At 48.5% G+C, this 13,544-nt stretch overlaps 1 protein-coding gene across 1 annotated transcript in view; it reads right to left on the bottom strand.

Moving 5' to 3' along the window:
* Positions 1–2,957: 2,957 nt before the first annotated feature.
* The window catches only part of TUBGCP2 (tubulin gamma complex component 2), a 38,808-nt gene continuing 28,221 nt past the window's right edge, over positions 2,958–13,544 (bottom strand). Inside the window, exons 15-18 of the mRNA XM_082486734.1 lie at positions 12,818–12,961; positions 12,091–12,219; positions 11,088–11,251; positions 2,958–3,334 (exon numbers count right to left, since the gene is read on the bottom strand). Of these exons, the coding sequence (XP_082342860.1) occupies positions 3,229–3,334; positions 11,088–11,251; positions 12,091–12,219; positions 12,818–12,961 (543 nt within the window). The 3' untranslated portion in view covers positions 2,958–3,228. The remainder of the gene's footprint in view (positions 3,335–11,087; positions 11,252–12,090; positions 12,220–12,817; positions 12,962–13,544) is intronic.

The following is a 13,544-nucleotide window of genomic DNA, read 5'->3' as shown; positions in this document are numbered from 1 at the left end:
CCACCACAACGGTAATCCTTGCAAGGTGTGGAGAGCTGAGCTGGCCTTGAAGGAGCTACTGACCAATCCATGGTCTACGAAGCACAGGCTTGCCAGGGAGACTCAAAGTAGCCAAACTGTGACTCCGTGCAAGGAGGTACCCAACTGCTGTGCCATTGGAAGTGGGGCTGCTGGGTTCAGGACCTTTTGTTGCCCTTCTGCTGGCACTTCCTGGCTTCTGGTGAGGGGAGAAGACACACATCCACCTCCTGCTTGGGGCTGGTGGTACGGTGCCAAGGTGCCTTCTCAGAGGGGAGTGGGTAGATCCATGGGGAAACCCGTTCACAGACTCACAGACCAGTCAGGGTCGGAAGGGCCCTCTGGAGCTCCCCCAGTCCCACCCCCTGCCAGAGCAGGGGCACCTCCAGCAGTGGCACAGGACATGTCCAGGCAGGTTTGGAATGGCTCCAGAGTGGGAGTCTCCCCCCCCCCCCCCCCCCCCCCCGGGCAGCTGTGCCAGTGCTCTGCCGCCCGCACAGGAGAGAAGTTCTTCCTCAGGTTCAGATGGAACTGCCTGTGGTCAAGTTTGTGCCCATTTCCTCTTGTCCTGTCACTGGGCACCACTGAAAAGAGACTGTTCCCATCCCCCCGGCACCCTCCCTTGAAGGGTTTATAAGTATTGGTAAGATCCCCCCTCGGTCTTCTCTTCTCCACACTAAAAAGCCCCACGTCCCTCAGCCTTTCCTCATAAAAAAAGATGCTCCAGTCCCCTCATCATCTCCGTAGCCCTTCGCTGGACCCTCTCCAGAAGTTCCCTGTCCTTCTTGACCCGGGGAGCCCAGAACTGGACACAGTACTCCAGATGTGGCCTCACCAGGGCAGAGCAGAGGGGGAGGATGACCTCCCTCGACCTGCTGGCCACACTCTTCTTGATGCACCCCAGGATGCCATTGCCCTTCTTGGCCGCCAGCGCACATTGCTGGCTCGTGGGCATCCTGTTGTCCCCCAGGACTCCCAGGTCCCTTTCCAGAGCTGCTCTCCAGCAGGTCAGCCCCCAACCTGTACTGCTGCAGGGGGTTATTCCTCCCCAGATGCAGTACCCTACACTTGCCCTGGTTGAACTTCACTAGGTTCCTCTCTGCTCAACTCTCCAGCCTGTCCAGGTCATGCTGTATGGCGGCACAGCCTTCTGGCGTGTCAGCCACTCCTCCCAGTTTTTTGTGGCCACCAAACTTGCTGAGGGTACACTCTATCCCCTCATTCAGGTCATTGATGAATATATTAAACAGGACTGGACCCAGTACTGACCCCTGGGGAACACCACTGGTTACAGACCTCCAACTAGACTCTGCACCACTAAGCAGAGCACCCCCAAGCCTTTCAAATAACTGCTCAGATAACTGGGCATCCCCATGCAGGCCACAGTTTTTTGGGTGACTGAAGTTGCCTGTCAACGGGGTCCTGTGTGAACAGCAGGAATCCAAGGCTGGCGTGATACCGCCTCACCAGCATCACCGCCTCTGCCCAGGATGGGCGCAGCGAGGGGGGGGGTGCACATTCAGCTAGCGGGCTGTCAGTACAGGTTGCAACAAAGCTGGGGGGGACAACCCAGCCCCGGGGTGTAGGTGACCTCCTGGAGGCTTTTCTCACCCAGGTGAGGACCTGTGGGTTGGCAGGGAGCAGCAGAGGATCCTGTAGAGGTGGAGTGTCCCCGTCGCCCACAGAAGAGGGTGCACAAAGAGGGGAATCCCCCTCCCAGGAGAGGGGTGCCTTTCCCTCCCCACCAAAAAAAAAAAAAAATGCTGCAAGAGGGGTGCACATAACCCTCTGCACGTGTGAGTGGGACTTCTTGGGATTAGTCACAGAGGGACGCTTAGAAATTTGGTGTTGATTTTAAAAATGAACATTTCAGAAGTATCTATGGCTTTGTCTGAGACGCAACGCTTGCTGGGTAGTCACATGCTATTAATCCATACACGGCTTCGATCGTGATTTAATTGAAATCCCGTAAACAAAGATTATTTTTTTTCCTGCAACAGCCATCACGCTGCTCGTTGGTGTAAAAAATGTGCGACCTCAATGGTGACAGGGTGAGGTGCCAGGGGAGCCTCTCAAGCCTGAGATGTTGGGCACCGAGAGACGAGCAGGTTCTTCCAGGGACCTGGGCCCCTCTCTGCCTCTCCACCCTGAGCTCAAGGGACAAGCCCTAACATCTGTAGATCCACAGAAACTTCATGGAAACGGCAGGTCAATGTCTCCAAGTCTCCCTGCACTGAGAGGCCACCTCAGTGGTGGGAACAGGAAACCTTCCCTTCCCCATGAACTGCACAAGTCCTTTACCTGAAGAGCCAGATGATGCTGGCTTGTCGTCTCAGTCAGGAATTCAATCATCTAGACCCAGGACCGGTGGTCTCCATCCTCTCCTTGGGTCTTCCTCCCTCTGCCAAGCTGGAGGCCACCAAAGCAAAGAGAACCTGGTTCTTTTCTCTAATGTGCCCTAGGTCTTTGCAACGGAGGAGTTGAGGGAGAGAAAGGGCAGGTCACTCAGCCCTTCCATATCTCCCCAGCTTCACACACTTGCCGCTGAGGCCTCTGGGTCTCTGGCACGCATCTTGGTTACCACTTGTTCCTGGGAGACGCTTCTCTTCCACCTTCCACCACACCCCCTTCCAAACTGGCTCAAGCAATTTTTACAGCTGCACGACTCTGCAAGACGTCCTGAAAGTCCTCCGCTGAGGACTCGGCCGGTACGATATGAATATCACCCTCCTGCTCATCAGCTGTGAACCCCATCTCATCGGTTTGAGCAGCTGGTCAGCTTCATTCCAGCAACCCCCCAGTTAGGCTCTCCCCCCCCCCCCCCCCGCCAAAATAATGCCACAAGGCAGCAGAGCCAGATCTCTGTGAGCTGACTAAAATTTAGTTACCTAAGACTAATTTGCACCGTGTTAACAGTAAAAAATAAACCCTGATTTTTATTTATTTTTAAATTTATTTTACAACACACAAATACATAATTTTACAACGTAGTAAAAAAAAAAAAAAGAAGGACTTAACAAAAGTGTCTTAGAAGAGAAAATCCATTACATACATTTCAGGAGACTGAACGTTCCCCCCGTCTCTCTGGGACGACCCGTATGGTTCGCTTCCAGCTCACGCTGTGAATGTAGAGGGTTGAGAACTCTTAGCTCAAAGTGAACGAGTGTCCGGTTCTCTGCTGGAGGAGAAGAGGCGATGGCTGAAAGGGCTTCACTGGGCAGGTATGGCCCGGCGGGGAAGCAGGGGAGCCGCCTTCTGGCTGCGCTCGGCAGACATGTGCTCCAAGCGCTCGGTGTAGAACCCGTTGAAGTCCAACCTGCAAGAGGGAAAATGCAGATGTTTTCGGCAGCCCGCTGGCTCAACGGCGCCCAAGACACCGGCACACAGCACGCCAAACGTGCTGCCAAAGGCCCCCCTCCCGAGAGCTCGGTGTGGCAAGTGCCGCAGCACATGTGCTGGGCGGAGGGCTCAAAGGCAGCAAGGGGATCCAAAAAAACATGGACTCATAGAATTGTCTAGGTTGGAACAGACCTTTAAGATCATCAAGTCCAACCATTCTCTCCATTTCCTACACCTGTCATCTTTGCAGATGCCATTCTGTAAATTTGGAGAATTTCCGTCTTTCTTCTCCAAATCTCAGTTGTGGAAAAATGCCCAAGGTGGTGGTGTATAGACAGTCAGGCGAATTTTAAGACAAAGTCAGTTGAAATGAGGGGTGCGAAGCAAAGCAAAGCAAGTCTCACCGCAGGAAGAAGTGAAGGACACTTGCTTGTGCAGCACGGGGTCTTGCACCGCAGCATGGACCTCTCGAGCAGCCGTGCTCCCCGTGTCCACCCTGCTGAGCAACAGCCTTGCTCTTACCCAGCCACAGCCCCTGGAGGAGAAACATCTCCCAGGGCATCAGCTGAACCAGGCCACCACGCAGTGAGCTCTGGACCTGCCATCCCTGCATTGGGACTGCCCTGGGCTGGGTAGACACAGCAGCTTGTTCAGAGCGAGACAGGGACATCTGCACTGTGCCACAGGCGTTGTCGGTGACACCTCTGCTGTGCTCGTCCCTTCACAACAGGGTAAATTTCACCTGTTCTTTACAGGTGTATAAAATACATCGGAAAGGACCAATGGCTAATAGCTTCCTCTCCGGAGTCACAGCCGGACCACAGGTGTCACGTGGGGACAAGACGTCAGGGGTGAGGGCTCCACACCTTCCTGGCCAGTTCCGACCACTCCTTAACCACCACCGTTGAACCCCAATATTTATCCCCACGTGAAATCCACCATATTTGTCCACCGTGGCTACCATGAAATGTTGGAGTTTCCATTACCACCACCTCCTCACTGACACCAGCATGCTTCAAACCAGATTCACGATTCAAGAAGTTGAGTAACCGGTCGGAAGATGCTCAGCCAAAATCGCAAGTATTGCTGATAGTCTTAAATGCCTCTCCAAAGCAGGCAACATCAGCGATATCCTGTTTCCTTGATAAACCAAAAACGATGCCACAAAACCACCCAGCTCCTGGCCTGCTGTGACTTTCCTTAGGCAGATCTCTGCACTACAAAGCCAACTAAGACACATGCAGCTCTTAAAAACACGCGCCCTCAGTGTAAGCGATAGTCACTACAGGCCCGTGAATCACACAAAAGTTACCCTCTTCATTTCTCAAATTGAGTTGCTCCAATACTAAATGAATGGGCACAATATTTGAGTTTCATGTTGCTTAACAACCTCACGCAAACGGCAACAAATTGTTCCTTGACATTTTTTGGTGACGGCGGAAAACAGAGCCTCGACAGATGGAATTTATCTGTTGCTCTCTCCTGGTTGAAAAGCTTACATCTCTTTCATCCTTTAACGAAAGGAAACCTGACACTGCAGTGGGCAGATTTACCAAACTCATTTATATCCTCGCTTTGAGGCTCTGTTCCATTCCTAAAGTTGCTTTATTCCAAACTTTTTGAATTGCAGATTTGGATTTGCTTCCCTTTCAGCTGTTTTTAGGGTGAAATGATCTTTGACAACTATCTCTTAAGAATCTGCGCGGTGCTTCCTCAAACTCTGCCTACACTTCAGTTTATTAGTTTGTGGCTGGAAGTTTTATTCACTGGGGTTTGCATCACTTCATATGTCCTACTGCTCTTACTCTAAGCTCAGTCATTGTTGTTTCCTCCAAACTGGTAAAGGAAGGATATCTGATGAATGCTAACGGCACTTGATGGGTACGATTTCTAAGTATTCCAAATTAAGTAATCCTTCTGACTAAGTCCTCTGTGCTGTCATTCTTCTCCTTTTCACGACTGGTATGTGAAGGTGTGGCTCTGGAGGTTTTCTGCAGTTGCCAGCCCTCTGTCAGCACTGCTACTGGTGGAGACAAGGCACCCGAGCAGGACTGCAGCACGCTGAAGATCTGAGTCACGTGTGAGCTTCCCTGCTTTGAAGAAAACCCTCTGGGTCTCCATCTTGTGTCGTTTGGTGCTACAAATGCTGGTGCCTCAGTTACTCAGTACTGTAAACTGAATAAATAGTAACCAGGATCATATAAATAAAACCACAGTACCACAATGATGAAGAAAAGGGATATTTTGTTACTTATCTTACATGTTGACTACCACCTTTGAAAAGCAGTCATATAAAAAGGTTATCCTTTATAAGAAAAGCCCCCTATGTCTTATCAGCTCTTCCATCTCTCTGTCAAATATCTTATTTCAGATGGCAACCGTCTCCGCTCTGGTGCTGGGGTTCCTGTTGCCATAGAGTCCAGGACTCGATCCAATAATCTCTACAGACTGAATGAGAGCTGAATGTCACGTCTGGGCATTCATCGTGGGACTTCCGCTCTTTAAACGTTACTGAGCGGCCCGTAGAAACGGAAAGACACGTTCTGTTGCATAGCCTGTTAACATGCAGTATTTCTGTTGAACATCTTTGTCGGCGACATAGACAGTGGTGTTGAGAGCACTCTCAGTTTGCCAATGATAGCAAGCTGTGTGGCGAGGTAGACACGCTGCAGGGGAGGGATGCCATCCAGAGGGACCTGGACAGGCTGCAGAGGTGGGCCCAAGCCAACCTCATGCAGTTCAACAAGGCCAAGTGCAAGGTCCTACATCTGGGTCGGGGCAATCCCAAGCACAAATACAGGCTGGGCGGGGAATGGCTGGAGAGCAGCCCTGAGGAGAAGAACCTGGAGGTGTTGATTGACGAGAAGCTCAACATGAGCCAGCAATGTGCGGTCGCAGCCCAGAAGGCCAACCATATCCTGGGCTGCATCAGAAGAAGTGTGGCCAGCAGGGCGAGGGAGGTGATTCTGCCCCTCTACTCCACTCTCGTGAGACCCCACCTGGAGTACTGCATCCAGCTCTGGAGTCCCCAACATAAAAGGACATGGACCTGTTGGAGCGCATCCAGGAGAGCCACGAGGATGATCCGAGGGCTGGAGCACCTCTCCTATGAGGAGAGGCTGAAAGAGTTGGGGCTGTTCAGCCTGGAGAAGAGAAGGCTCCGGGGAGATCTTATTGCAGCTTTCCAGTACCTAAAGGGGGCCTACAGGAGAGCTGGGGAAGGACTTTTTACTAGGGCACGTAGTGGTAGGACGAGGGGGAATGGCTTTAAACTGGAAGAGGGCAGGTTCAGATTAAACATTAGGAAGAAATTTTTCACTTTGAGGGTGATCAGGCACTGGAACAGGTTGCCCAGAGAGGTTGTTGAGGCCCCATCCCTGGAGGTGTTCAAGGCCAGGCTGGATGTGGCTTTGGGCAACCTGGTCTGGTGGGAGGTGTCCCTGCCTATGGCAGGGGGGTTGGAACTCGATGATCTTCAAGGTCCTTTCCAACCTAAACCATTCTATGAAATGGGGACATCTGGTCTGCCAGTAAAGGTCCAGTTATGGCCAACATCTTGGTGAAGACTCACGTGGTCCCAGACAGTCCAAACAGGGGACTTGATAGCGATGACAGTCCTGATGGCATAAAGACCCAGTATTTCCTCTGCAGCCCTTGAACAGAACTGGGGCATGGAAATAGCAGGGGGCAAAGAACTCAGACCCTCTTCTGAACAGCTGGTTGCGAGCTTAGGTCAACATTCTCAATGCAAATTGCTAAAACGGAAGCGTTTTGGTTTATCACAACCAGCCTGAATCAGCATACTTCTCCTTTCTCCTGAAGCAGGAAGTACTCGTTGCAAAAATCAACCTCTCTGTATTTGGAAGAATTGGCTCGAGAGCTTCCACAGCTCAGGAGTCACCCACCTCCTGACACAGTTAACACTTGTGTGCGGTCTGTGAAACACAAAGGCATCTGGTGGAAGATAGTTCCTAGCCATGCCACCATGGAGCCACAATCGAACGAAATACACAGCCAGTACCTGTGGTGCAGCATCAGGTTGTCCCACCGTCCTGGTAGATGTTGACACAAGGGTGGGGAGGCAGTGATAAGAGAGGTGAACGTCTGATGCTAAGTGTAGGAGCAGTGCCAGAAGGAGGACACCACCTGAACCAGAAAAGGCCTTACATCGGTGTCTGGCATCACACATGATAAAGTGTGATGGAAGGCTGCAGGACTTCTGCTGTTGCATGATGTAAAGACTGGTCAAGGACTTGACATTGTTGACTGCCTGAGTAAGCTGAGAACCAACTCCAGCCTTGGACTGAGTTGGGTGATCCCACCAAAGGGACAATATCCACATGTTCTTTGCAAGACTGAAGGACTGGTGGGGTCGTGATGGTCTTCTATTAAAAGAGCAGGCAACTTGGTCTTCAGCACAGTGTTGGCCGTGCCCTGAGCAACCTGCAACAACGTCCAAGTGGCTGGATCATGGAATTAGTTGCCATTAAGATCTCCTGGATGGAGCATCATAAAAAAGCCTGTCTGTTAGAACTTGTACTGGTAGTGATAAAAATGTAAGCGCTTGATAAAGCAGACAGAGCCAGAGCACTGAGGAATAAATGTTCTTGCCTGGGTGACTCAACTTCTTGTGGTCTCGATCCCTGAATCTAGCTTGACTCTGTATGCTAGTGTGACAACTAGGAGGGAAGGCAGCGAGGGGAGCGGAAGAGCTTAATCCCTTTGGCCTGTCAATTAGAATTTACTCCTCAGTGCTCCAGCTCTGCCTCCTTTATCAAGATGGATCCTGCCTGCAATCTCCAACAGTCCGATGATGAGAAACAGCGATGCCCAGGCAGATGAAGGTTGACAGAAAACGTCCAGAAGGCCTTGATAAGCTGCGTTGTCAATTCCTGAATGGATTTGCAGAGACTTAGCTGTCCTGGTTAGTCCTGAAAAGAACCGCAACCACTTGTATAGCTGGGGCCTCCACTCACAGCCATAAAAAAAGCCTTTGAAGAATTTCCAAGATAAGAAGTAGACCTCAGACTCTGGTCACTTCAGAAATGGAGTGAATCAGTTATTAGGACTGTGGAGAAGGGATCCTCACCTACCTTCCCATTTCAGGGACTGAGTAGCAACCAACAGGGGCAGTTCTGGTGGCAGGAAGATAAGCTCCGACCCTGCCAGGGAATGGAAGCAGAAGAGTTCAGAGCAGCAAGCAGCTTTGTGGGACTGCATTTCCCTTCAGATGCCTATGAGTATCCCTGTCCTTAAATAAGGAATACCACCCTACAAGGAAGAAGACATGTAATTCTCTGCAGTGCTGTGGGAGCTGGTGGGCTAGACTCCACTCCTGGAAGCCCCCATGGTGACAGGGATGACAGGTTTTAGTGTTCAACCTTGGTCTCAGCTGCATGACCACATCTGAGATAGAGCAGCAGATGCTAACACAGGAAGCCAGGGGCTGTGCAAATGTATGGTAGCTGCTGGTCAAGAAGTTCTTGGAAGTAAAGGACAACTGGAAGCTCAGTCTCCTGCCGGAATACTTCACAAAACAGTGTTTGCAAAGGTTGGTACCAGGAATCCTGGACAGCCCTGTCAGACGCTGTTAGAAAAGGAAAATGGAAGCTTCAAGAACTGCATGAGCAGGGCACAACCTACTTCAAAAAAACATTCCTGCAACCTTTTCTCTCTCTGTTTTCAGCTGTAGCACATCTCAACAGAGGTGTAAGGGTTATCAGCCAGCCATAAAAGACAACTGGTACGGAAGGGCAGCGAACAGAACATAATGGTTGCAGGTTAATATTCTTATGGTTTTCCTGAAGATTGAGTCAAAGGATGCAAATGACCAACAAAAAGCACAGTTCACAAAGACCAAAGCAGAGGAGCAATAAGACTACACTTAAATAAACCAACACAAAACAGAGGATAAAGCACAGTTAGGAGAAAGCTCAAAGTACCTTTTAGTCCTATGTGGTTAAAAAGAACTAAATAAGGATCTACTCTCTTCTGCACTAAATATTAAAGGGCTTAGGGTACGAAACCCCCACCAAGGGGAAAAAGAAAACATGGGACTAACCAGTTATCAGGCACATTTATGAACAAAATTACACAACCAACAACTGATTCTAGCATATCTACCATTGAAAAGCATTACAACTTCAGATGAGAAACATTTGTAAAAGTAGGGAGTACTCATTGGTAAACCAAGGGCTTTCCTCAGAAAAAGATGAAAGGAAACAATCAATGCCTAAAAAAGACCTTCATTTCTGGCTAGTCCTGTAAAAGCTGTTGACAATCACTTACACGCAAAAATAAGGCTACACACCGGCTTACAGACAACAGGAAGAAACTAATGGATGTTTAGGATGGTTTTGTTTTCTTTTCCCAGCTGACAGCAATGACAAAGAAGGTAAGTCTCAAGTGTTGTAGGCTCATGCACACCATAACAGTACAAATGTGTCTATCAGGCTTACAAACATGGAACAAGCACTTAAAAAAGTGTTAGCGTTGAAATATTTTATATTCATGAAAATCCCAGCCTCTTAAAATTATGCCTACACACAATACACATCCTGCCTCTTCACTGGAAAAAAAATAAGTCACTGTAAAAATTAATGGGTTTTCTCATGTGCCCAACAGTCTGCACGCAGCATTTCTGAAGTGTCAGAGTCTTTGCCAGGTGTGAGGCAGCTGCTGACCAGCAGGTCTTACATGTGACTCCCACCAAGGTGACTCCTTGAATTAAGAGATGTCAGCTCTTTGAATTAAGAGATGACCCTCGCTTGCCTTCTTATTCTGTGGTTATACGCATGCCTCAGCTGAACATTTCCAATCTGCAGGCTGCTGGGTTTCATGGGTGCTTAACTCTTGAAAAACACATTCCAGCCACAAACACTAACAGCTGCTCACAGCAGCAAAGTCCATAGTTGCAGTTATTTCTGGTTTGCTCCTAAAGCCCTGGTAGCAGGATTAGAGTGAGAAGCATTCTGCTTGCACAGCACACGTGCTCAACGCAGGGTAACGCTCCTTTAGCATTATCTGTGGTTCTTCAAATCTAGAAATACCAGGACAGGTCCCTCTATGCTACACCGATCTATAACATAGACCTTAAAAAGCCCAGCAATGCTAATATGGATTACAAAACAAATGTTGACCCTTCCAAAGAAGGCCCTGTGCATCTCATTTTATTGAAAAAGGAACACAGAGGTTACAAACCTAGCAGCAAATATTAGATCTCCTTTTTCTCTCTCTCTTTTTCTTCCTGCAGTTTATCTTGTGTACCTTACTTTTAGGTATTGCTGGAGGAATTTTGATTTCTACGAAGTTAGTAAATATGGGTGAGGCCACAATAAAAACACATGAAGGGACGCTTATTTAAATAAATACAAGATGTGAACTTTAAACAGAATAGCCACTTATGATCAGTCCCTTGCACAGTTTTCTCAACTTGGAATACTTATGCTGTATTCAGGAATCAGCTTAGTCATTGTCTACACAGTGAGACAATCCTCAGGAAAACTAACACTTGCATTACCTTTACAACAGCAATACACAAATTTCACATAATTCAAAGGAACGCGTTTTTTTTTAAAGCCTTGGGTTGAAATGCAAAGCAATATTTCTTGTGATTTCCATGTTTTTATTAATGGGGCAGACATGCGCAGTTATAAACAGCAATTAGTCTTCCTGAGCTGAATCTGGGAACCACAGAAGGGGAAGTTACAGAGAGAGAACTACTGGCTCACCTGTAGATGATGTTGAGCATGCTGTGCTCACAGTCATTGGTGCTGTAAACGCTCAGTTTGTCCAAGAGGTCCAGCAGATGTGTTGAGAAATTGCTATCAAACTTGTTGATCGTTGCTTCAAAGCCAGACGTCAGGTGGAGGTTGTCGGCATGCTCTGCTAAAAGCTATCAAGACAAAAGCATAGCGGCCCCACGTGTTTGCTGATTCACACTTGCCAAAACGATGCAATTATTCCTTCCCTACTTCCTAACCTGCTCAAAAATACTGCTGTAAAACTTAACAGTCGCTCAGCCACTAAAATAAATCCTTCAAAACAAATGCCAGGTGGTTAAAAACCTTGCTGTACCTATCCGGGTAGTTCCAGGTAGAGCTATCCTCAAATATATGCTGTCGTTAATTATTTTCAAGCAGGGGGAATAGCCAGTAAGCAGGAAGTGAGTGTTGTAACCTCTGGAGCACTCTGATTGCCTTGCAGTGTGATGGACTCTACTGGTTGTGGGCCAGAGAGGGGATTTCAGCGGGACAGGAGGCAGCCTGCTAACCACAAAGCATGCTGAACAAACCACTTAGTATGTGTGCATACAGATAGAGAAATGTGGACAAGCCAAACCCCCCAGATACGAAAGGGATGGGCTGCAAAGTCACACCTGATGATTTATTGGCTCATCCATCACAAAATGCTAGATCTGTAAATAAGAAAGCTCTTGATTTGCAGAAAGCCTGTCTGTGGGTATCTACTGCATGGCTGAAAATACAAATAAGAACTTAAAAACAAGCGCAGGGACTGCCGTGGGAGACAGGGTCTTCAAAGCAGACTTTGAGAACACCATCACACTGTGCTCAAAAATGCCCACAATTCCAGAAAGATTCTGCTTTTAGGGCCAGAGGTGCTCTAGAAACTAGAAAGGTCTATCTGCAAGAGGTAGGACAGCCACTCTGACCAGACTGCAAGCCAGGCAGTATTCACAGAGGAAAGGACCCAGCTGTCCATCCCGTGTCCCACCTTGTTAGTTAGCTTCTTCTTTGCAGTCTCTTCAGCACGCTCCTCCTCTGTTGGCGGGCCCAGCATTGTGCCATGCTCTAAGGTGAGCCGGTCCATCTCATTATCCAGCTTCATGCTCTGTGTGAACCTCTTGGAGGAGCAGAGGGTTGGGGAAATGGTTAGATCCCATTTTTTCAACTATGGCAAAGCATGAGGCTGACTCAGTTCTGCTAGCCCTGCAGCTACCCAAGTCCCATGGAAACTAACTCCGAGATTAAATTTACAATGTTAATACACAAAGCTCCCTAAACCCAAAGGAAGGTGGTGGGTTTTTTTAAACTACAGGCTCCCTGAGACACTGGCAAGAGTGTGCCCATGGAGATCAATCTCCATGGGTCCAATCACCAGTCCTCGCCTGACCCTCAAAAGAACATGCTAAAAACTACAGAGCCCTGCAACTTACACCTCAAATTCTGCTGCAGGACTAGCTGAAGAGAGGTAATTCAGTTCATACGAACCTGATCCCAAGACTGAAAATGAAAAGCATAAAGAATTTTGTGGCAGAAGAAGCCACAGAAACCATTTGGGAGGAAGGATGAGAGTCTGAGCAGCCAAGCTATAAAGCCTGCTGGCGGGAGGAACAGAGGTTCTTCCACAGGCATCGAGGACAAGAGGGGTCAAGTTGAAAAAGGGGACTGTCATAGCTGGCAGGCACCCAAAACAGTCAATATGGGGAGGCTGTACACACCTGCATGCAGTTTGTGAACATGACGCAGACAGACATCAGCTTAGAGAAAATCTTCAGCAGCTCCGGGTTGGTTAGCATGCAGTCCTTCAAGCAGTTATCCAGGAAGCTTGTGTGGTGGCTCAGGACATCATCAATATTAGATGCCTGTGACAGGAGAGTACAATAATGAAAAGCCAAACCAGGACAGCTGTGCTGCACCAGACAGATGCTCTAACCCAGCATCCTGCCTCTGGCGGTGACCTCTCAGACACACTCTAAGGCATGTTGAGATACTTCTCGTGTATCTTCCAGCTTTGAGAAACATCCTGAGACGGAGACTGTATTTGTATTACTGCATTCAACAGTCCTTCACAGGCTTTTTACCTCTGATTTATCACATCACCTTCTCAACCAAATTATGCTTTCTTTAAGCATCCAAACCCTCCACTGGAAAAGAGGCTCAGGATGGAGTTATCTGCTTTATGAACATGCACTTCTTCTGCTTTTAAATCTGCTTGTCATGCACACTCCCACAATCTCAGTAAAGTCAGCTACAGTAAGTGGAAAAGTGAAAAATAAATCAAAGAACCTTAAATGTCAGTAAGTTTATGAGACTTAAAACATACAGGTTACTCAGAAGCATGTTTTAGGAGCACAATAAGGAACTGGGACATGCGGTGTTGCAAGGATTCAGCAAGATTTTTGTTCAGCTCTGCTACTTCAACGGGCTGTTTCAGTCTTGAGTTTT

This window comes from Vanellus vanellus, assembly GCF_965231255.1.
Source record: "Vanellus vanellus genome assembly, chromosome: 7".
In the NCBI taxonomy this organism is placed as follows: domain Eukaryota; kingdom Metazoa; phylum Chordata; class Aves; order Charadriiformes; family Charadriidae; genus Vanellus; species Vanellus vanellus.
Note: the sequence above shows the minus strand (reverse complement) of the source record. Positions and strands in the feature narration are given on the sequence as shown.